Raw genomic sequence first — 22,175 nt, forward strand, 5'->3', positions numbered from 1 at the left:
CCAGGAACTTGAGTACCAGTGAGTGACACACCTGTCCAGGGGTTGTTCAATACATTTGCTCTAGAATTTTCTGTTAACAAAGGGCACCGTTGTGACCTGTTTTTGCTTGTTTGTTTCAGTAACATGACATCTGAAAAATCTAACTGTATGCCAGGAGAATCTGGCTTGATCTCAATCTAGCAAAGCATATTTTCAATGAGAGCCCTAACATTTTTCATACACATAATAAGAGAAATGGGAACAAATCATCAAAAACAATGCAATAATAGCCTTAAGGTTTAAAATTAAAACTATATATATATATATATAGTGTATATAGTATATATCTAAATATTCTCACACACACATATGTATGTGAGGCAAATAAGTCATGCAGTTGAATTTATTTTAAAATTAGCTGAAATGCATTGCATAGACCTCTACCAAGAGTGGACATTGAGTCACGTGATTGGCCTGACCGTGGCTTTTCATGACAAAGTGTGATGGTGGCCTGGCTGCCTTACCTCCTATGGAGATGATGGCATCGAAGCCCTGGTCCCTAAAGGGGAGATTAAGGTTGTCACATATCATGACTTCACCCCCTCTGTTCCGGGCAATCTCCACCAGAGGCCCGCAGTAGTCACAGCCCAGGGTATGGACTTGGCTATTCACTTTAAGGTACTTTCCAGTTCCACAGCCTGTTAAGAGAAAAACCTCTGTTACATGCTGGCCTTACTGGAAAAATGCAAGTTAGCTTGTCCTATAACAGCTAAAGAAACTATATTAAATGACCAAGACACAAGACTTCAGCAGATTCACATGGAAGAGGGGGAGAGTCACATCAGGGGGAGAAAAGATATAATGTGTCTGCAATGTTTATTGGGGCAGTGCCCACGGGGCTCAACACATCAGCACAATCCAATCACATGAGCTGGCCTGTCCCTGGGAAACACAAGCTCCAGCATCCAGAAACTGAGGCGGACAGAGAGCAGTTGGTATCTTTAGGTTAACATACACATTTCACTTTGCGTGTGCGTGTTGTGTCCAATGTCCTCTCCAAGGGGTCTTACCAATTTCTGACCATGTGAACCCAACGACTGCCAATGCCTTTTCAGTGTCTACAAAGAGGATAATCTATACCGTCCGATGTGGTTTTAAACACACGAATGTGACTGATAAAGAAAGTAGCATCTTTTTATTGCTCTCAAGTTATTGCTAAGACATTTCTGTTAGGTCAGTCTACAGCGCCAATGAAGAGTTTAATCAAACAGACTCGTTTGGTCATTCATTCCTAATTGTAGAGACCTAAGCACATAGTCCAAAGGCTGAAGTCAATCAAACCTTACAGCGTGATAGAGAGTAACATGAAAGACAGATGATGTTGAGAAGTGTGTGTGTGTGGGGGGAATTCTCTCATCTGGCACCTGCCATCAAGTTCTCTTTTGAGATTGGGTCTCACCGTATTGCCCAAGCTGAATTTCTGGATTCAAGTGAGTTTTCCCATGTCAGTCTTCCAAGAACTTGGTGTAGTAGGCACACGTCACTGCCCCTGTCTCCTAGCATGACCTTCAGTCTCAAATACATAACCTAGGTCCTTGCCAGAGGTATTGGAAGAAATCAAGGAAGCCGATTTTGTATCCGCTGGCATTTCTTACTTAGAGATTTTTTTTTTTTTTCCCGCAGCACAAAAATATCAACCAGTATTCAGATGTGAAGTCTGGCTGCTTCTGAGTAATAAGTCCAGGACAGTCTTTAATAATTCTTCCTTAATACCCTGTTTTCAAAACCATGAGACATGAAAAACAGAGTGAAGGATTCCTGGTGCCAGCTGTGATGCGGAGAGGGGAAGCGAATGAAATGATAAGCCTTCTAATGTGATTATTTCAATATAAATGGCTGAGATTAGATCCTCATTTCAGATCTCACAGCCGCGGCTCCTAACGCTCATGAATAACAATAGCTGCTATCTGACGAGAGTCACGGGGAAAATATAAATCATACTGCGTTTCGAGGTCGACGTCCTGCCTGTGTCAAAGATGACAGCCCCGTTTTCATAAATACCTTGAAAATTCACTTCTCCCTTTATTGGTTTGAGAGATGCATTAAAGAGAAAAGAAAGGAAAAATCTGTCCAAAGGTTCTGCCAGGAACTTTTCATATGTCATGACAGACAGCGGGGGCTCTTCAGAAAACCACTGGTAACAAAGAGAAAGGGCCTTTTCTCTTGGCGTCCAGAGCTCTGGTGCTCTCACCTCCTCCCATCTCTGTTTCTAATAGCATCACTGTGAACAGAACCTGCAAACGATGCTAAGTGCACACCCTAGATGGCAAAAAAAGGGGAGAACATTCACATTAAACGAGGAAGTCAGGTCCATCACCAACCTGGGTCTTCCCATGATCGAGATGTATCCTGAACATTCGTGATCCCGTGGCAAACCCCAGTCCACGACCGTCACGCTCCTTTGTGAAATCTCAGTAATGACAACCAGGCCCGTACTGAAGAGAGTGTCTGTGCGCTCACCCTCTTCTCGGTGCTGTGCTCTGTACCACAGCGTGGCTACAGAAGATAACAGAACATGGCTCCAATCCATCAAAAAGGAGATCTGTCATTGGCCAAGCATAGTCTAGCCATACAGGGATGGCATTCTTTACTTTCACTGCATCAAATGAAGGAAAGGCCACTAGAGAACTAATGTCAATCAAAGACAGCCGTTGGAACTGAGAACGCTGGCAGATAAACGTCAAGAGGCATCTTGATTATTGAAGAATTTATTTGTTTTATTATGTACACAAAAATACCATCTTTAGTGCTATTTAGGTGGGTATTCCTGGAGTCAATTATGAGCAGAATCTTGCTGAAGAAGAATCCAGCTTTGGTCTTTCTCTCGCTTTATGAATGGACCTGGGTCATGCCTTCAGGCCACACACTGTCCTCCATCCGGCGTGCAAGAGACGTAAAATGGCCCAGCGGGCCGGGCGATGGTGGCGCACGCCTTTAATCCCAGCACTCGGGAGGCAGAGGCAGGTGGATCTCTGTGAGTTCGAGACCAGCCTGGTCTACAGAGCTAGTTCCAGGACAGGCTCCAAAGCCACAGAGAAACCCTGTCTCGAAAAAAACAAACAAACAAACAAAAAAAAAAACAACAAAAAAAATGGCCCAGCGGATTCTGGGTAAACTGCCATGACCACATGGGTCGTTTGCAGTGCTTTCAGGATACATTTCAGTGTTTCTGTTGTTGAACCACTGAAGCTCTGATCATTTGTGCTATTCTCCACGTTTCCTTAATCTCTCCCCTTCAGGTTTCTTTCAGGCCATGTGGGCTATATAGTGAGGCATTCTTTTACCCCAACTCCTCTGCCGGATGTTGTCAACGTGATTTGATGATGGTCTCTGCCGGATGTTGCAAACTGGTTTGATGATGCTCTGCTCTCTGCCTCTTCCGTCTAGCTATTTGTCCTTGGACTTTTGCTTGCTACAGACTTAATAAACTCACCCATTCAAGCCATGAGTACAGCTATCATAGATCATTTCTCAAGACCACAGAAACCAAGGCGTGCAAAAGCAGCTTTTCTCTGTCTTTCTCCGTGCTGGGAAAACATGACCATTTTCTTTCTTCTAGTGGGGTGTGTGTGTGAGAGAGAGAGAGGGGGGGGGGCAGGGGAGGCACACTTTCTCTATCCCAATAACTTGATTTTAATTTTTATTAAGATATATCACACAAAGTGAAGGCCTTCATTCAGACACACCATACACGGTATCCCTATCATCCTAACAATTAGCTGTGGAATTAGCTATTCCCAGGGCAGAAAACTAAAATAGAAGATGAGTCATGGCTTTCTAATGAAATCCTTTTATTTCTATTTACAGAGCCCAGTGCATTCAATGATCTACAGAGAACAGCAGCCTATGTGTATCAGAAAAACAGACCACCCTAAAATTACAGCTGTCTCAGTGCCTGCCTTGCTGATAAGGCCTTTATCAGAGTTCCTATAAAAGTCTCATGCCTGCAGCCCCTAGCTAGCAGGCCTGGTGCCCATCTTTCAATTTTCTGTCTTATTGCGAACACAGCCCTCCCTGCTACCCCTCCCCCAGACCAGCCTTCCCATTTATTGGCTAAATCCAGCACAGTGAAATAGAACTTTCCTGGTCAGAACAACATTATTTCTTCTTTAATTCAATTTTACTTTATAATATATCCTTCATTTTCTAATCAAAGGGTTACTGTTTACTGATTTGTTTAAGTACATAAATCACATATGACTCACAGATTTCAAATGGGCAAAAATATATTTTCTATCGATATAGTTAGTGATTTGAACAGAGGGATTCAGAGACTATCATTCATCCTATAACTTATGGTAGCAAAAATACAAGGGAAAATGGTCTGTTAATGTGCTATTAGCGTGGATACTATGCAGCTTTTGATCCTGAGCAACATATTCATATAGGTGAACATGGAGTGTATTGAAGGTTAGATGTATGATCGTGTACTGTACAACCATCTATGTAATCAAGAAAGGGACCAGCCACACACATACCCAGAAGCATAAGGCTCTTGTAGCCACACAAACTCATTCAAGATTGTGCAGCAAGGTGGCGGGAAGGTTCGTCTCCAGTGGAGTGACTTGGCGTCCGGGAGACTGGATGTGCTGGGGTGGTTTCTCATTGTCCGTTCTTGAAAGTGAACCCGTGGCTGCAGATGACTCCCCATGAAGCACACCTTAATTCTCCATCCTCCCCCAATCATCTGTTAATATCCTTTCACCATTTGGCTTTGGGCCTCCTGGCGGCTTTTCTTTTTCACCTTCTGGATTTATTTCTCTTGTCTAATTGAACCTGGGCATCACTTAACCAATGTCTCGCCATTTGCTTCGTCTCCTCCCTCCACCCTTGTTCCAACCTCTGGGCATCACTTCTCTCAACTCGGTTTCCGTGAATTCAACTGTTTTTAGGCACCACATCTCATTACGATCACGCTGTCTTTGTCTTTCTTTGTCTGGCTTGTTTCATTCAGCAGAACGCCTTCTGTGTTCACACATGTTGCAAAGGATAGGATTCGGGGCTTTATACTAATTTTGAAAAATATTCTGGAGAGTAAGAAAATCTCCTTTCTTCCACATTCTGCCTGTGGACAGGGTCACGGTGAGAGGTCACGTTAGCATATTCCTCCATCATCCCAGCAGTTGGTTTGGAGTTGTCACCCTGGCACATTCTCTGTGCATGCGAGTTACATTTCTGCACACTTCTATTACAAGTAGTGCAGATATAGTACTTCTTTTGCTTTTTGATCTTTAGACTTTGTATATTCACCTGGGTTTTCCTCTTACATCCTTTTTAACTTTATGGGATCACAGTTATTAGTACGATCGTTGTACATTCCTGGCTGGTTCCGTATTTGCTGTTCATCGAGCTGCTAAACTCTATTCCTAGCCCTAAAATCAGCCTGCACGCCCCCGGCAGGGTCATCCAGGCATGCACTGCATGACAACAAAAATGTCTGAGTAGCTGCGGCTCCCATGGTATTGTCAGTGAAGAAAATCCAACTGGAGCCATTGGTTCTGGACACTTAAAAGAGTTGCCGGGCCCTGCGGAGCCATCCGTGTGTCAGGCTTTATGACAGGCGAACTTCTGAACCGAACTCCCTGGTCCCCACCCAGGCTCATGGCAACCTCACGATCTGGTTGGTGCCAACTGAGATTTTCTGGGAGGACACCTGGCAGCTTTGTAAACATTTGTAAAACCACACCTTCCTCTCTCCCACTAAACTGCCCAGAGACAGACTGGGCCTAATTCCTTTCTTGTGAACTCTTGCTGTATCTGCCACAAGGTCCAGCAAACAGAGGTAAAATTGGCAACTTCCCGGCAGTTTTAGTTACACCAACGATACTTTTGTAAGACCCCAGAGCACATTCTCACAGCTACTGGAATTTGGTATCTCCTGCATCGCTATTTTAATAAAGCCAAAATTAAAAAAAAAATTCTTTTTTACTCTTGACTAGCTAGACTCTATGTCAGCTAACACTATATGTAAGTGTCTTTCTCACAACTTATTTCACGCTCAAGAGTTTGCACTTTGTGCGCGTGTGTGTGTGTGTGTTTGCTTTGTGCAAATGCACCCCTTCTCCCTGCAGCATTCTTGGGTTCACAGATAGTTCACCGACAGATGCAGTGCCTGTGGGCAGAATATGCGAGACAAGGCTTTGTTGAAGCAGGGATGTAACGCACTGGCTGAGAGTCTGATATGAACACATCAGAAATATGCAGTGAACAAGACATTTTTTAACAGAAACATGGAGAAACACGGCAAACTGGCAAAAACGTGTGATTGATGTGTATCTGAACCTCTCCAGATGTTTCCTTGCAACAGTGAGTCAATGCTCACCGATCCAATGTTCACAGTACATTTAGAACACAGCACAAATAACGACAATCAATTCATTCTTTTATAGCTTCCCACCCCCCTTTTTTTTAAAAAAAAAAAAAACACATACAAAAGAACTCTTAAGACATAGAGAGGCCTTTTGTCTCAGGACTACTTAAAAAACAATTTCATTTTTTTACACTTAAACCTTTGCTTCATCCTAGAATGTCTTATCAGGTAAGACATAATAACAGCACCATCTTGTTATACTGCTATCCTAAGCCTCCTGGGTGAATCGCCCCTTTTCTCCCCACCCATATCAGAGTCCTGTGCTTTGCATGGACAGTGGACAGTAGGGGCTCTGAACTCACTTCATTCTCTAAAACCAGGTACTGTTCCCCTTTGTGGTACTGGGATTTGAACCTAGGGCTCTGAACATGGAGAGATGCCTGCTACCCCTGAACCATATGTCCAAGCCCAGGATACCATATTTTTAAAAAAAAAAAAAAAAAAAAAAAAAAAAAAACTAACACACTAGAGATATTTTTTTCAGACCCCCAACTTCAGCATGGTACACCCCTCTTCCTAGACTGTGAACTGCTTATACCCTCTGTCAATACACCCTTTGTCAAATGCTCTGCACACACATCACTATTCAGGGAGCTGTCAACCTAGGCTAAGAAGGAGTTAACTATAGACTTGTGATTCTTCTGTGCACAGCAGGCTTGTGATTCCTGGAAAGCGGAGTTAGTGGGAAGCAGAAATCCAACCGCACCTTAAATCATCGTCTTAGACTAAGTTGTGGTTTACCGCTCCTCAGTTCAGAAAGAGGCTGAGCTGAAGTCCTCCAGATAAAGCAGTGATTATGGGAGTGCTACCTAGTTAAAGATATGCCCTAGCAATTCCATGCCTACAAATAAGGGGAAGGACCCATCGGAATAATGAAAGGGTCTAAGACTCCATTCATGATCTCACAAGTCTGGCTCTTTCATAGACGTGGATGTCACGGCTCAAGATAAGCCAAGTATACAAAACACATCTTACACGTGTGAAAGTCTCTAAACCAAAACTGGCCAAAGTTGCATCATTTCCATCCTTATTTATTCCATCTGTGATGATTGATTTTTATGGAAGATCCGCATAAGGGCCCAGAATGGGTCACTGCTTCCTCTGAATATAGGTTGGGGGATGTTTCCGGCTTGATGACTTTGATGATAAGAACATTTGGGATAAAGTGAATATTCTATAGACTAGCACGCTACAACATCACATCACGTTTCTTGTTAGAATGAAAATAAGGTATGAACGACAGGGATGGGGCAACTGGGCATGCATCAGACCACGCATGGCAAAACAAAAGTCTGGGTTACCAATGTCAGCGATGAGGCTGCCTGGTTTCTGGTCCTGCAGGAACTGGCGGACTCGCGGCCAAGCTTTGCTCTGCAGCTCGCTGAAGTAGGGGGCGGTGCTCTCATACACATCATGTACGTGCCGTTTCTCTAGCTGGGCAGCTTCAGGATCCATCCTAGGGAAAGCGGGGGCAACAGAAGGCAGGCAGGTAAGGATATGAACCAGACACAGATAGAGGGGGGCATAGACTTCCTGGTATTCGAGCCTACAACTGCAAAAGGTTGGCTGGTCTTTGTGCTTCCTTATAGTGCAACGAAACCTGCATTGAAGCCTCAGTATCAACACCAAAACCTTAATAAGTGCATGGTGTTTATCCGCCCACTTTCAGAAACCAATGATTTGGGGATAGGTTAAGTTTCCACATAGGATCAATGCTTCACTTTGGAAGCATGGCCAATGTTAGTACCAAAAGGTTTCATTTGAATGAAATTCTATCTAATGCTAGGTGGACCTTAAATTTTGTAACAGGAAGGTATCACGCCAATCAAGAAGCCATGAGAGGTTGGGAAGATGGCTCACTTGGTAAAGTACTTAGCTGGAGATGGTCGGACCCTTGGGGCTCCCTAGCCCATCAGCCTAGCCTAACTGGCAAAGAGAGCACTTGAGGGATGCACACCTGAGGATGACCTCTGGCCTAGACACACACACACACTCACGAACGCATGCACGCACACACGGGGGTGGGTTTATGAATTCTACCCTTTTAACGTCCTTGGATTACAATAATTTCTCTATGTTCATTGGTTCTTCTTGAGTAAACAGCTCTTGTCTTTGGCCAATGGTGAACAAGCCCCGGTGTTAATCTGATCTTGGAGTAAATAGCTCTTGACCTGAGCTATTTCAACAGGCTGCAAACAGATTTTCTAGCACTTCAATTTATTTATTTATTTATTTATTTATTTATTTATTTATTTATTTCGGGATAATAACCACTCACACTACTTAGTTGAAATGTTCATTCAGTCATGTTGCTTTCCACCTCAGGCATCTTCAAAGGTCTTTGCAGTGGTCCAGTTAAGTTCATCTGGCTCAGGAGACCTTGCATTGCCTTTTGTGATCAGAACTCAACTTACCTCTTAAGGTTCACTTATCACCTGTAATAAGCCGCAGCCTAGGGCCTCCCAGATGTCACACACTCCAGGGCAAACAGGAGCTGGGCAGATCCTGACCTTCTCCTAGCACAGGCATCCCCACCTCCAAGGAGGATAAGGGCCAGTGGGAGGGATGAGAGAAGAAGAGCCGCAGCCAGGCCTTTGCTACTGAACGCTTGCTCTTTTATTCTACCATGGTATGAAAACGAGGAACACGCAAGAGAAGTGGCTAGGGGTTCAGAGAGTGGCTTTTACCAATCAATATGAAAATATTTTCAATAACTTAGAAGACCATTTGATCCCGTGGGTACCTCTTAGATTTCTTGTGTCTACTGCATGCTGCCCACAGTTCCATAATAGTTATTTGGGCCAGGCGCACGCCTTTAATCCCAGCACTCGGGAGGCAGAGGCGGGCGGATCTCTGTGAGTTCGAGGCCAGCCTGGTCTACAAGAGCTAGTTCCAGGACAGGCTCCAAAGCCGCAGAGAAACCCTGTCTCGAAAAACCAAAACAAACAAACAAACAAACATGACTTCACTCAAGTGACACCGTAATAGTCATTTGGACAGACCTCCCTCCCTACCTGGAGGGTCCTAGTGAGGAGGCTTTGTCACATTTAATGCTGAATCCTCAGCACTTGGAACACAACCGGCTTGCTCCAGGGATCCCTCACCTCAACCTCCCAAGCACTGGGCTGCAGGCCTACCTGACTGCATGCACACTGGCATTTATATGGGTGCTGAGGGCCCGAACTCCTGTTCTTCTACGTGCCTGTGCAGCAGGCTCTTTACCTACTGAGCCATCTCTCCAGCCCCTGCTGACTTTTCTTTTAAGTCGAAATCTCCATCCCAGCAATCTGTCTATTTGACTGCCACACTCCTTTTAGGGAATCAATCGGGCCCATCTATTTTGGAGACACTCAGAACAAACGACACTGGCGAGTACAATGCGGCAAAGTGTAAGTGGCAAATATGCGCCTACTTAAAGTTGGCTCCAGTTACCACGCAAATCAACTGAGCAGGCCTCAGAGACTGAACCTACAATCGGGGAACCTGTCTAGGGCTGACCTAGCTACGGGTCCTGTGCATACACATTATGGCTATTAGATTGGTGTTCTTTGGTAGTGGGGGTGTCTCTGCCTCTCTCGCCTGTGCTTGGGACCCCTTTCCTCCTACTGGGTTGCCTCATCCAGCCTTGATGGGAAGGTTGTACCCAATCTTACTGTAACTTGTTCTGCCCTGTTGCTTTGATATCCCTGGGAGGCCTGTTTTTTTTTTTTTCTTTTTTCTTTTTTTCTTTTTAAGGGAAATGGAGGAGGAGCAGAGGGAGGGGAAACTGTGGTCGGGATGCAATGTACTAGAGAAGTTTTTTTTAAAAAAAAATGGTGAAAGATAAAATACCAAAAATGGGAGAAGTCTCTAGTTTAAGTGCAGATTGTTTAGCATCCCTTGGAGACCTTTCTCTGAGCTCTTACCCAAATTACCTGGCTTCTACCAAAAACAAGTAACCCTGAAGACTGCTGTCTTTAAATGAGTGAGCTGGGTGAATCCATTCTGGTTTTTTTTTTTTTTTTAATCACATCACACTCAAGGTTTCGATGCGGTAGAGTCAATTATTGATTGCAGATGTGACACTTGAAATTCTGTGTCTTTGAGGTTCTTATACTAATTTCTATCAGAATTTTATGTGTGCCAAAATAAGCAAGTTCCTGTTGACTTTGGTAGCTGATTAACATATTAAGACTAGAGGGGGACACCGGCAGTGGATTCTAGGGGAAGCAGAGGACACAGAAATGAGCCTAGCCAGGCTTCCTGCCCTGTGTGTCACTAAATTCCAAACCTGCAAAAGATTCCAGATCAAAGGGAAATGGTCAAAGCCCCATGCTTCTATCTCCCCTTTGAGACGTAAAGGCTCACCCGCATGCCATGGGTTTCAGAAAAATGTCCCAGTTGGTCTGTAAAATCTTCATTTCTCAAAATCGTCGGACCTATGCTCTTCTTTCTTTGTTTCTCATCTTTTGAGAGAATAATGTTCTGGACAAACTAGTTGGGAGAAGTGCTGCCCCAGAGATTTCCACTTCAAGGGAGTCCCCAAAACAAAAGAAGTCCTTCTGGAGTACCCCCTTTCACCCATGTTATTGTCAGTCGTGACCCCTGTGACTGTAGGTTCTGGACAGAGTACAGAAGAGAACAGAGCATCCCTGTCATCACCGGCAATCTTCTCTGCTGTGCTGACTGGACTCAGGGTGAGAAACAGCCCCACAGAGAAAAAGATCATGGGTGGAGCTGGCTCAGCCCTGAGAATCTGAACCAAAGGATTTAGGGGATCACGTGAGCACAAGTATGTCTGGATTTTTGGAGTCCTAGGGCATCACGTGAGCACAGGTGCTTCTGGATTGCTGGAGTCCAGTTTGAATGTGCACATGTAAATAAAACAAGAGAAATACTGTTCAGCAATAAATAAATAAAGTAGCGGTAGGACTTACACAGTATGAGAGACTGTGGTGTTTCATAGAGACTGGAGGGAAAAGAGCAGGAAGAGGGGACAGCCTACTCTATGACCTACTTCTAGCTCCCCTGTCAGGTCTGGACTGTTGCCTCAGAGCCACTTGACGCCAAGACAACTGTCACTGCCAAGTGTTGGCCTAAGTCCTGAAGTTCTTCAGTTCCCAACCTGGAACTTCAAGTGCGTTCTCGCTAGCCTTAAGGTATTCTTCCCTACAGCCCATTGGGTTTCTCATGACCCTAGGACAGGCAAATTCCTTCTTTTTATGTGATATGAAGGAAAACCAGAGGATTAAATTGTTACTTTTTAAAGGACAGAACATTTAGAAATGATTGTTTTACACTTCAAGGAAGGAATGTTCAGGGATACTAACAGCTACTGTTACTAGTTAAGCAGTCTATAAAACAATGTAACCCTTGCAGAAACAAAAAAAAAAAAAAAAAGAAAGAAAGAAAAAATCAAACAATCCACAACCCCAGAGAACCTAGGTAACAAAGAGGGCCCAAGGAGAGACATACATGGATCTACATAGGAACGAGAAAAAGACAAGATCTCCTGAGTAAACTGGGAGCATGGGGGCAGAAGGGGAGAGAGGAAGAAGGGAGGAGAGGGGAGAAAAATGTATAGTGCTATAAAAACAATAAAAAAAGAAAAAAAGAATAACAAATATGATGGCAAAAAAAAAAAAAAAGCAAAAGCCAATAGACGAATTAGCTTCACCATGACAAAATACCCGACCTGGCCAGCTTAAAAAGAGTAAAAGTGTACTTTGGCTCACACCACCATGCAGCTCACACCACCATGCAGTTCACACCACCATGTAGCTCACACTATGTAGCTCACACCACCATGTAGCTCACACCACCATGTAGCTCACACCACCATGCAGCTCACACCACCACACAGCTCACACCACCCAGATGTTGACACGGCCTGCTGCCTCTTCCTTTGACCACAAACCCCATCAGATCTCCTCAGTGACCCATGCTCCAACCTTAGGTCTCAGAAGCTGTGTCCATACCACACTGCTGCTTGCTTTTTTAATACTTCCCAGTTTTTCCTAAGCCCTGTCACATGTGACTCTCCCTTTCTGATCCAGAGAAACCCAGTCTGGGCTGCTGCTGGCTCCTGGCTCCTGGCTTCCATCAGTTATCCATACCCTGCTAATGCTCCAGAGTTCCTTTCCTGTCTTTTGGTTTTGTTTTTAAAACTCTGAATATATAAAATGTGTTTTCTAGGAGCTGGAGTGATGGCTCAGTGGTTAAGAGCACTGACTGCTCTTCCAGAGGACCTGGGTTCAATTCCTAGCACCTACATGGCAGTTTATGCCTTTCTGTAACTCTAGTTCCAGGGGATCTGACACCCTCCACAGACATACATGTAGGTAAAACAGTAATTGAAATATATATATATATATATATAATGTTTTGTAATTATAAAAGTAAAACAGGGCAACACTAAAAAAATTGAGATTGTTTGATGTGGAATTCCCCTCTGTATGCTGTGAATAGCATTGGTTAATTAAAAAAAAAACTATCTTAGGCCTGTGCAGGGCAGAACAGAGGTAGGTAGTGAAAACTAAACTGAATGCTGGAAGAAAAGAGGTGGAGTCAAAGAGAAGCCTTGTAGCCAGAGACAGACCCAGAACTTTACCCAGTAAGCCACAGACAGCCTCGTGGTGATACACAAATTAATGTAGATGGGTTGATTTAAGATATGAGTTAGCCAGAAATATGCTAGAGTCATTGGCCTATCAGTGTTTTAAATAATATAGTTTCTATGTGATTGTTTCGGGTCTGAGCTGCCAAGTGGCATGGAACAAACAAGTGGGCTCCTACTACAACAACTGTTACTTATTCCAAGAGTGATGGAAATATTTCATGTCTTGATAGTGGTGATAACTTTATAGTTGTTTGCTATTGTTGGTTTTGTTGATGTGTGTGTGTGTGTGTGTGTCAATCATGACAAGAAAGCAAGCAACTGTAAGGCAGATGCCTAGTTTAAGTGTCCTTTAGGCCGAACATGTTTGGGGAGCAAAGCAAGGTCCATATGATATTCATTGGTGAGTCAGCAGAGAGAGGGAGAATTCATAAGATGCTATGTGTTGGCTGGGCAGTGGTGGCACAGGCCTTTAATCCTAGCCCTTGGGAGGCAGAGGCAGGAGGAACTCTGAGAGTTCGAGGCCAGCCTGGTCTACAAAATAAGTTCTGGGACAGCCAAAACTGTTACACAGAGAAACCCTGTCTCAAAAAACCAAAATAAAATAAAAAGAAGCCATGTATTGAAACTCAGAACTAATTCAGATTTTCTTCTAAATGCAATGGGAAGTGGTTTTAAGTCGGTGACTTGGGAGGATAACAGGATTGCATTGCCTGTTTTAAAACAGCATTCTAGGCGTATCTAACTCAACACAGAGTAATCATTGTTTCAGTTTGCCCGTCCTTCTGAGAACTTGTGTCTTGCACTGTTTGGATGGCCTTGTGATGTGGCTGTAGCTGTGCATGTAGCCCACATCCCTGGACATAGTCACTGCCCAGGGTGAGCAGGTGAGACAGGATCAAATGGATCCTTCTGCTGGTATCTCAGTGTGGTGCTGCTCAACAGGATGTGGCTTTGCCTCTGACGTCAGAGTTGGAAAAATGAAAAGGTCAAGCTGTTGGCTTCATGTTTCCTGCCATATGGAAAAGCCCCATCTCAGAGTAGAAGGAATGAGGTCAGGAGAGGCAAGCAGAGAGGAGGGAAGAGAGGAGAGATTGGGAGTAACAGGAAGCCAATCTCTGCGGTCTGTGTTCCTGGGGTCCCGGAAACTAATCTTAACCTTCCCAGGGCAGAGTGGAAGCCTCCTCAATTGAAGCTTGTTGAGTTTCTGATCTTATCACCCTCAGGCATCCCTAATCCAGTGACTTTTGACACCAGTGCTTTTTGGGCTTTGGCTTTCTTTCATTTGCATCTTTTATTCTTAAGAGCTTGAAAGAGAGCAGAAGAAATGATGGGAAATTAACAGAGCAGGTGCCTGGCTGGGGACCAGGGAGAAGGACATTAGCAATTCCTGCTTCTAGCAGCAGGGTCCTCATTAAGAAATCACAAGTGTTTGGATTAAACACTTCACCCTCTCTAGCAGGCAGAGCCACGTGACTGTCTGTGGGTGTCAATTATGATCAGACAAGATGAGGATTACTTCTGAGCAGAAAATTTTTAATCAGTGTGCAATTTGCTGGATCTCTTTCCCAAGTCTCTATAAGGAAAGTTTTATTAATTTTGCACATTCAAAGGGATCTTCACGATATTTTTAGACAAAGAGCAATAAACATGGGAAAGAACACAAAGACTGATGGAATAATGGACCAGGGGAGTCATGGCCAGAGTTGTTACCAGGAAGTGTGAATGGGTGGGTGGTTGGGAGGCTGCTTGTGGAAGGTGAGGGTTCCTTCAAAGACTTTGTACAGATTTTGCTGGAGCACCAGTCATGAATCTGTGCTGACAAGACTGCTGTTCAGCCTTAGCAAACAGAGGACATTCCTTCCAAAACAGTCTGTGTGTGTCTTGCTGCATGCAGGAAAAAACAATCAAATGGGCCTTTCTGAAGTTACAGTGACGTCAGTGTGAAATAGACCACACAGCAATTTGGCTTTGAGATAGCACAACCCTAACTCCTTCAGTCCCAACTCTGTGTGTGTGTGTGTGTGTGTGTGCATGTATGTGTGCGTGAGTGAGCATATGTGTGAGTGAGCATGTGCATGTGTATGCGTTGGTCATGCCAATAGAACCCAGGGTCTCACTTATAATAGGAACCACCCATTCCCACTCATATTTACTTACACCCTACCTCTGACCTACACAGAACAGCCTAAAATATGTTTAATAAGGAAATGAATAATGAAATTTGACAATTCAATGATATTTCTCTTTAATTTCTGAATTTTAAAACAGTTTGATCTAGGCATGGCTGATAGGCAACAGCCTGTGCATAGTGAAAGTACCTGTCTTAGGGTTTCTATTGCTGTAAGAGACACTATGATCACAGCAACTCTTATAAAGGAAAGCCTTTAACTAGAGCTGGCTTACAGTTTCAGAGGTTTGGCCCTTTATCATCATGGCAGGAAGAATGGCTGTATGTAGGCAGACACAGTGTTGGATAGTTGCTGAGACTTCTGCATCTGAACTGATAGGCATCAGAGCCCTCGAAGCCCACCCCCTAGTGACCCACTTCCTCCAACAAGGCCACTCCTCCTAATAGTACCACTTCCTACGAGGCTATGGGTGTAGCAAGTAGGCTGCTAGTTAGTTCCTCACTGTTTGGCCTGTTCTAGCTTCTGATTGGTTAATTCTTATATATTAATTTAATACATTTCTATTAATCTGTGTGTTGCCATGTGGTTGTGGTTTATCAGCTAAAGTTCTGCCTGGCTCCAGCGGGGCTACATGACTTCTCTCTGACTCCACTCTTCTTTCTCCCAGCATTCAGCTTAGTCTTCCCTGCTTACCTAAGTTTTGTCCTATCAACAGGCCCAAAGCAGCTTCTTTATTCATTAACCAATAAAAGCAACACATAGAAGGACCTCCCACTATAGGGAGTCATATAGGGGTCATTTTTATTCAAACCACCACAACCTAATCTGCTAAATCTTGATGGATGCAGCCACAGAGAAAACTACACAATCAACTAAGGTCCCGAGCATATTCCTCAACCCAAACTCTTTTATCTCCCTCTGCGGTCAAAGCTCCCACTGTCCCCGCCATGAGGAACTTTTGGAATGTCAAACTCCTGGGCTGAAAAGAAGAGCAAACAACAACAGGCACAGTTTCAAAGACAAACTCTGGGTATATGACGAGACCATCAACAAAACAAAATGAAAGGTTTGCTTTCTTTTACCCAAGTTTTACACTCCTAAAGGTCACTGGGTAAAAGTACTCAGAAGAGCTGAAAATGCTCCCAGGGTCAAGGTCTCCCTGCTGGGTCATCAAGGAGATAGACATTGCCCTTGACCCATAAAGGTCTAAGGAACTCTGGGAAGGCTTAGTTCTATCCCCAGGAGCTCTTCTTTCTCCAATAGAGCAAGGCATTTATGACATTCCTAGCTTGCTGGCTATTGTTTGTCATTTTCTTCCTCCATGAATTAAAAGATTAAAAAAGGGAGATTGGAACTTCTATTCTTGCCAAGACTGGACCAGTTTTCCTATAGCATCTTTTAGTATTACCATACTGGACCAAGCTGGTCTACAAAGCCACTCCCAGGACAACTAGGGCTACACAGAGAAAGCTTGTCTCAAAACACACACACACACACACACACACACTCACATATATGCATATATATGCTTATATCTTAGAAAATCACTATTAAATGCCAAAAATGTATATAGCTTTTATTCATTCAGTACACTCTTTTCAAATGTTCCCCCTCCCCTACGCAGTGCAAAAAAAAAAAAAATGAAGCTTCAATCTACGTTCCAACATATCACCACACATTTTAAACAAGGAGAACCGGGACTCATTAGGTTTAATCATATGCACACCACTAAACCCCTCTCATTGTATCGGAATTACAGTAAGACTGGGGAGTTACTAACCTGAATCATCTTGTGATGCCCGAGGATTACTTCTTGTCTTGATAAATCATGGCAGTTTCTCCTTGTTGTTCCTCACGACTCTCTCAATATGTTACATACACGAAAGGGGCGGGAGTGAGGTCAGTAGGTATCATCCTTTGCCCTTCGCGGGACTCACCACTGCGTGTGAGTCTCTGAAGGGAGTCCAGGCCCTACAAGGAAAAAACAAACAAAAAACAAGCCACTTTACAAAATAAGAATATCAAACCTGCTACTTACTACTGTCTCTTCTTCTCTCGGCTAGTGGGAAGCCATCTTCTAAGACAAGACCTTCTGTAATTTCGGGGGTATAGCATGTGAGCGAGCTGTCCTAGAAGGGAGTCAGCACTTTAAACCACAGAGCAATGACAGTTTTAGGGTTCAAGGATTTTCTTTACAGAGTTAAAACTGCACAGAAAATAATGGAGTATTTTCAAGGTCAATATTCTTCCTGGTACAGATAAAGCTCCAAGGATAAAGATTAAACAGATCCTGCTCCTGTTCAGGGCCCTTAGATGTTGTGATCTACTGGACGGTGGATCTAATAGACCTAGTGGATGATGCTATGCTATGATCTGGCGTCAGAGGGGATGAAGAGGAGGTGGGAGGGGTGTTCAGGCCTGAACAAGGGCTTCTTGTGGTATCTGAAGGAGAAGTAAAGTGCATGAATCTTGGGAAAGTGAACTGGATTAGAGATCATGAAAAAACCAAAACACTGCCACTACCACCACCACCAAAACCCCAAAACATTATCCTAGCACTTGGCAGTCAGAAATACATTCAGGCAGAGATGACCGTGCAGAGTGAAAGGAATGAGGTGGTGACGCCAAGGCCACTAACACTTCCCTGTCACACATGTCAGCTAGTCACCTCTACTAGAGTGCTGGACAGTTCAGTGTAGGAAACATGAGGGCGCACATACTAAGCAAGAATTGCACGGGAAGCCACGAGAAGAGAGGATGAAGGTGTGTAAGGATGCAGTTTCCCACTGTCTAGACTCTGTTCTGATAGAGATCAGCCAAGAATAATGGCTGGGCACAAAAGGTGAGAACAAGGACGGAGTGGCTGAGGGAAAAAGCACAGATAGCAAAAGTTGCTTCTGCACCTTAGAGTGACACAAACTCTGTGACTCTTAAGTAATGGGACCAGCGAAACAGTCCCATTCGTGCGCAGAATTCTCCATGGAAACTCCCAAGATCTGCAGTGAAGGCGGAAACTCCTGAGATCCACAGTGAAGACCGAAAGGGAAGGAATGCAAGAGCCTAGGAAGCTGGGCTCCGAAACAGCAAAATGCATGGCCCTGAGAGAATACGGCCCCCTCTATGATTACAGAGCCTGCCAGGCATCTCTGTAGAAACAGTGTATGGAAGGGAAGGGACAAAAATAAAATGGTTATTTTTTTTTTCCTTGAGGAAAACAGATCCAACATGTCTCCGAGAAAATTTCATTCTTTCCTTCAAAAATTTCAAGGATTCTGTGTCTTAATGGACTTTGATTTTGAGTGGAATATTATTCTTACAAACAAAGTGAGTCTAATAATCTCCAGGTGGGGAAAGTGAACATGTGAAGTTATGGGAGGATGATGCGGGGACACACACACACACACACACACACTCACGCACGCACAGCACCGAGAGTTCCAACACAGGCCCCTTTAACAGGTTGCTCCTCTGCAGGCGATGGCTTGGTCTTCTTCGTGGTAACTAGATGGTAATTCATTCCGATTTCACAGATTAGAAAAAAATGCCAGAAAAGAACAGGAAAATCAAATATGAAGTTTAAGGGGAATGGACATAGAGAGACCAGCTTCCCCGAGGCAATCTCTGCTGGTGTCAATTTGACAAAACTAGCTTGCAGCCTGTATGGAGATCAAAGGATCAGAGCTCACAACGGCAGCCCACGAGGAGATGACTAGGATGTTCTGAACAGCAAGACCAGACGCAATCATTCATCGTGCGCCCACTTTGCTGTCAGGATAAATGGTCATGCAGGCCAGGGGACAGGGGACAGGGAATTGATCTACAAAGAGATTTTAAATGAAGATCATGGTGCCTAACTAGAAACCAATGAATGCACAGATACTCTTAATTTTATAGAGTAAAATTGAGGGGCAAATATAAGGTTGTGCTAGGAATTCTCACAAAATATATTTTATAATTCAATTAGCTTCGAAGCAGGTGCTCTGGGTTTCTTTCTGAGAACACAAAGCCGATGGTACTCTTGGCTCAGAAAGAGTCCTTGTGTTTACAAAATATAGAAAACCTGATTGCTAAGGATCACAGTTTGCTGGTTCTTCCTCCCAACTTGCCTCTCTTGTGTCTTCCCAAGTCCTTTCCACCCCTTCAGTCCGAAGTTCGCGCTTATCTAGGTCAGGAGCCCCCTTTCCTTGTGGATTTTACAGTCCAGGAAAACCTCCAGGGGATATTTGCTTAACCAGGAGAAGATGATATTTCTCTGAGATTGAGGACTTGACATGAATGACGGATGCCACACCACTGAAAGCTCAGCATCCTTGCTTCGAGGCTTTCCTCTCCTCTGACTTACCAGCGCCAAGCTTATAATCAAGAAACACCTGACAATAATGCCGAGTCCACAGTTGTCGTCCAGCAATCTGGGTGGCAAGGAGAAAAATGGAAAGAAAAGAAAAAGATAAAAATGAGGTCAGAAGGGAGGAAAGAGAGGGAGAGGGAGGGAAGGGGAGCGCCCATTCACTTCTGCTTTGTTCTTTTAAACAAGACAGTCTACATGTTTGTCTGCTAGGTTTACAGGGTCATCTGAGGCTTGCTTCCCTCTGCTCCAGCTCCCAATTCCGCACACTGAGCAGTCAGTCACAAGCTGAGACAATGACTCCTTCGTTCTCACCAGAGCCTTCTCACTGTTAGAGGGTTAGTGGGCCAAAGTGTAGCGTTGGACAACCAGAACGTGTAGGTGACCTTAATGTCCCCAGGAGTGGAATCTGTGGGGATGATTCTTTGCTGCTGTTAAAGAGGCCTGGGCAAAGACTTTCCACTAACTTTTCACGCAAGGAGCCCCTCTCTTGGTGGTTATGGTTGCAGAGTTATGCGAATGTACGTAATGCCACTGAAACATGTATTCAGAAATGGTTAGAATAGTAGGCTTTGTGGAGTTTTTTGTTTGCTTGGTTTTTTTGTTTGTTTGTTTGGTTTGGTTTGGTTTGGTTTGGTTTGAGACAGGTTTCTCTGTGTAACAACTTTGGCTGACCCAGAACTCACTTTGTGGACCATGCTGTCCTGGAACTCACAGAGATCCACCTGCCTTGCCTCCCAAGTTCTGGGATTAAAGTCAGGCACTACCACACTCAGCAGTTTTTTTTTTTTTTAACCATAATAAAAAGCAAAACTTTTAGTTACCTCTGCAAGTCGTGCTTTGGTTGTGTAGTCCCTACCTCTATATGGGAGTCATGTCCACACTGGCTATCAAACTAACAACTCCTGTCTCTGAGCTTACTGCCTTATATCTGTCCCTGTGTTCACTGCCTTATATCTGGAGGGCAAGACTCCACAAACAACATTTCTTCTTTGTCAGATGACTCTGCCTCAGGAGACTTAGAGGGCAAAAGTCAGAGAAGGGACCAGCTCCTTCCTCTTAGCTTCCTGTTCCTCCCTGAGTTGCCCAGCAACTAGGAGCAGTGGGTCAGGTTCTAGTTGTTTCCGCTCTCCCAGACCAGGTGTTACACCCCTAGGAGATGCCACACCAGGCAACCAAGGCTTTTCCTGAGAAATGTGGACCCAGAACACAATCTGTCCCCGGACCTCACGCATCAGCCTCTAACTCAGAGGTTTGGAAGGAGCTCAGAAACTATGAGCGATATCCGTTTTGTTTTCCCCCATTTATCTTCTTGTTTACTATAATTAACATCGTGTGTGTGTGTGTGTGTGTGTGCGTGCGCGCGCGTGCGCAAGGGTGTTTCAGCTTGTCTGAGATGGTCAAAGGATAACCGATGAGAGTTGGAGCTCCACTTCCATCATGAAGGTTCTGGGAATTGAACTCAGGTCGTTAGGCTTGGCGACAAGCATCTTAACCTGCTGAGCCATCTTGTTGGCCCAGCCCTACTTCTTAATTTCTATCAGAGGGGCTTTTCCATATTTTTCTTGAGTACAGGACAAGCAGTCTATGAGATACTCGATCAATTAATAAAATACTTTAAAATCTCAACCATATGCTGAGTGCTTTAATAATCATCATTTTAAAGATTCATCAAAGATCCAGGTTTAAAATTTGAAACATAACTGTATTAAGCCTCATGAAAACTCAAAAGTAGAAGTCACAGAAGATTGTGACTTGTGCTACCCAAATGATGCTACCCACAATCCCAAGTGGTCAGCCCTAGACATAAGTACAAAAAAGCAATGAAAGATGGACTTGGTAGGTATTATGTACATGTTTGGACGCACACATCTATATATGTAGTATATAATATATAACTATATGTATATATGCAGCAATAATAAGAAAGAGATCAAGAGATCATGAATCTGGGAGGAGACACAGGAGTTGTGGGAAGGGAAAGACAGAAACGATACAGATGGAGTTCTCAACAACAATTAAAAACAAGAATACAGAACTGAGAGACAATTCTGCAAGTGCCCTTCCACTTTGGTGTGCTCTCCCTACCTCCCTTCTACCTCCTTTCTCTCAATGAAGTGTTTCACGCGTCCCAGGCTAGTCTGGAACTTCCTACGCAGCTGAGGATGACCTTGAACTTCCGATCATCCATTTTAATTCTGAGCTAGTCCAGCGGGCTATGAGGTGCTGAGGATCAAACCAGGGCCTCGTGTAAAGCTCTGTCACCTCTGCTCTACTTCCCCAGTCCCTAAGCTCTGACTCTTGATGCAGAACATGTTCTTTATCAGCCCAAGGTACCACAAAGCTTTCAAACCCATCACATCACACAGATCTAGGAGCTAGGAAGGGGTGAGGCACAGGATAGTAAGCAGTTAAGTAGCACAAAGCTCAGAGGTTGCTCCTATTCCCATTTCCAAATGAAGTATTTTTTTTCAAGGTTTCCGGTGCATTTTATTTAAGTGCTTTGTGTACTTGTGTGTGTGGTGTGTGTGTGTGTGTATGCGGAGGGACACACTTATGCCATAGCATGTGTGTAGAGGTCAGAACAGAACTTTGTAGAGTTCGATTGCCAGATATCATGACAGTAGAGAGCCAACTCCAGAAAGTTGTCCTCTGACCTCTGTACACACACACATACACACACACACACACAAA

At 44.1% G+C, this 22,175-nt stretch overlaps 1 protein-coding gene and 1 long non-coding RNA gene across 5 annotated transcripts in view; one reads left to right on the top strand and one right to left on the bottom strand.

Annotated features, from left to right (window-relative positions):
* Positions 1 to 22,175, top strand: part of LOC126504828 (uncharacterized) — a 172,865-nt gene that overhangs the window by 32,361 nt on the left and 118,329 nt on the right. The gene's annotated exons all lie outside the window — the stretch shown is intronic.
* The window catches only part of Trmt9b (tRNA methyltransferase 9B (putative)), a 42,951-nt gene that overhangs the window by 5,096 nt on the left and 15,680 nt on the right, over positions 1 to 22,175 (bottom strand). Inside the window, exons 3-6 of one of the 2 annotated variants that reach the window (XM_050147375.1) lie at positions 19,479 to 19,545; positions 16,917 to 17,107; positions 7,711 to 7,865; positions 504 to 677 (exon numbers count right to left, since the gene is read on the bottom strand). In XM_050147375.1, coding sequence (XP_050003332.1) covers positions 504 to 677; positions 7,711 to 7,864 — 328 coding nt within the window. In that variant the 5' untranslated portion in view covers position 7,865; positions 16,917 to 17,107; positions 19,479 to 19,545. The remainder of the gene's footprint in view (positions 1 to 503; positions 678 to 7,710; positions 7,866 to 16,916; positions 17,108 to 19,478; positions 19,546 to 22,175) is intronic. The other variant, XR_007592722.1, reaches the window with a different exon arrangement.

This window comes from Alexandromys fortis, unplaced genomic scaffold (genome assembly GCF_014885135.2).
Source record: "Alexandromys fortis isolate MF-2015 unplaced genomic scaffold, M_Fortis_MF-2015_v1.1 scaffold_32, whole genome shotgun sequence".
Taxonomy (NCBI): Eukaryota; Metazoa; Chordata; class Mammalia; order Rodentia; family Cricetidae; genus Alexandromys; species Alexandromys fortis.